This window comes from Sipha flava, unplaced genomic scaffold, assembly GCF_003268045.1.
Source record: "Sipha flava isolate LNK unplaced genomic scaffold, YSA_version1 18576_pilon_pilon, whole genome shotgun sequence".
NCBI classification, from domain to species: Eukaryota; Metazoa; Arthropoda; class Insecta; order Hemiptera; family Aphididae; genus Sipha; species Sipha flava.
The window spans coordinates 1-2,313 of NW_020272345.1; the positions used below are offsets into that span (position 1 = coordinate 1).

Below are 2,313 nucleotides of genomic sequence, written 5' to 3' on the forward strand. Positions count from 1 at the left end.
TCCTTGTCTTTGGAAAATTAAATCAAAAGAGTACTTAAACAAAAACTTAAAAAGTGCCGCGTATGACGAACTAACCGAATTATGTAAAACAATTCATCCTGAAGCAAACCGTGAGTTCGTGGTCAAAAAAATCCAAGGCCTTCGAGGTTCCTTCAGGAAAGAACTAAAAAAAGTTTTAAATTCAAAACGTTCTGTTAGTGCACACGATCAAATTTATGAGCCAACTCTCTGGTATTATAATTTATTACAATTCACCATAGACCAAGAAACTCCATCAAACAGTATATGTAACATTCGGTCTGATAGTTGCAACGAGGAAACAAATGATGAACAAAATAATGATGATGTAAGTAGTTTTAAATATTAATTTTTTTAAATTATTTTAAAAAATGATAAATATATTCCTTAAACATAGTAGGTACAACAAATTTAAGTTGAATAAAACTTTTTTTTCATTTATATAATAATTATTATTATAGTTAATTATTTCTAATTTAATGGATTCTCTACCTATAATTAGTTAAATTACAAAAAAAAAAAATAGGTAGGTACCTACTTTAAATGTTTAAAAATTAAAATGAATACTAATGTTATTATTTAAGTGTATACTTAACCATTTTAATACCTTATAAATTCTTTTTTTGTTGATGAACGTAAACAAACAGTTTTTATAAGTTTGGTAGGTATTAAAAAAAGAATATATATATATATACATTTACAAATACATGTATCAAATATTAAAGATATTTAATTGATATGATAATATCTTACTATTGTAGGTATGTAAACAACTACAATTTACAAAATGTAATACAATGAAAAAAAATTATTTTATTTCATAATGTTAGGCTCTTCCCAATTTAAGAATATTGTCTTGCCATTCCACAGAACCCTCATTATTAAAAAAATCCTTATATTGCTCTCGATTCATTTTGGCACGCATAGAAACGGAGGCATTACGAGTGGGTTGTAAACCATGAAGTTGACTGTTGGAATCTCTCCATTCACCGTTTTGTAAAATATGATCATTATCTTCTCTATCAAACGTAGAACTTGAAATGTATGAGCCACCACGTTTTCTTAAAAAGTTATGCAAAATGCATATGGCTAATACTATATAAGTGGCTTTTTCTGGGGCTAAATGTATAGCACTTTGCAATACTCTAAACCTTGCGGCAATCAAACCAAAAGCATTTTCCACACAATTCCTAGCCCTTGACAATCGGTAATTAAATATTCGTTTTTCGTAATCTAATTCTCGTTGAGAGTACGGTTTCAGAATATTTTCATTCAACGAAAAAGCTTCGTCAGCGAGAAAAACGAAATTCATTTTTTTTACAGTATCCTCGTTTTTGGGTAGGTGTAATTTTCCCTGGTTTAATAATTCATAAAATATTGTACTTTCAATAACGCCACCATCCGATATTCTTCCATTTTTCCCGACATCAACATACGTAAATTCATAATTACTGTTAACAATAGCCATCAATACTATGACGCGGACCCGTGCGGCAGCCGTTATCGAAACGGCAGTCGCCGACCGTGTTCTTATCTTTCTCATCAACCGCCACTCCGAGGCACGCAACGCCGCAGCGACCCCCGTCCACCCATCCATCACCGGACAGGGGACGCGAGCGGTCGCTACGACGTCCGACAGGTACCACCATTTAACCGGGCTGTTTTTCCGAGATCGTGTACCGAGACACAACTCACGTTCTCGACTCACATAATTATCTTTTTCTTTCATTGTGATATTTTTTACGGTGGACGTTATTGTGATCATTATTATTATTATTTTTTTTTTTCTCTTCAACCTAAACTGTGTGTCCACATAAATACACATTTTGTGTCACCATAAGTCGAAGTTGTTTTTTTTTAATATTCAATTTCGGTTCACCGCACCGCGACCGTGCACACACACACCATCACCTGTGTGCCGCGTCAAAATTGGCTCCCCGAAAAGGAATCACCGGTCAAGTACGTGACAGGTAAGATACTTTTCCGCTAGCTTTACAACCACGCTTTGCTTTCGTTAAGTTTTACTTAGTATTAGGTAATTCGGAAACACGAGGTAAAAGGAAGGTTAGGGAAAAACTCCGGGCGCTGAGCTTATCGCGATACGCTATATAGAACACACCAGAGTCCCCGGGCTACGGAATTAGATATTGCACACACGCGCGAGATATCGACCGAAATACACACGGTATATTGGCAACGCGATAAAAATTATTACAATTTGATCAGCTCCGAGACACCGCGATCGGTTGACCCGCGTCCCACCGCTGCATATCAAACGTATCTTAATTAAACACA

The 2,313-nt window shown here is 35.0% G+C and overlaps 1 protein-coding gene across 1 annotated transcript; it reads right to left on the reverse strand.

Moving 5' to 3' along the window:
- Nucleotides 1-730: 730 nt before the first annotated feature.
- On the reverse strand, nucleotides 731-1,489 carry LOC112681112 (putative nuclease HARBI1). The gene has a single exon (XM_025551381.1). The coding sequence runs from the start codon at nucleotides 1,484-1,486 to the stop codon at nucleotides 845-847; it is 642 nt and encodes a 213-aa protein (XP_025407166.1). The 5' UTR covers nucleotides 1,487-1,489; the 3' UTR covers nucleotides 731-844.
- Nucleotides 1,490-2,313: the final 824 nt, after the last annotated feature.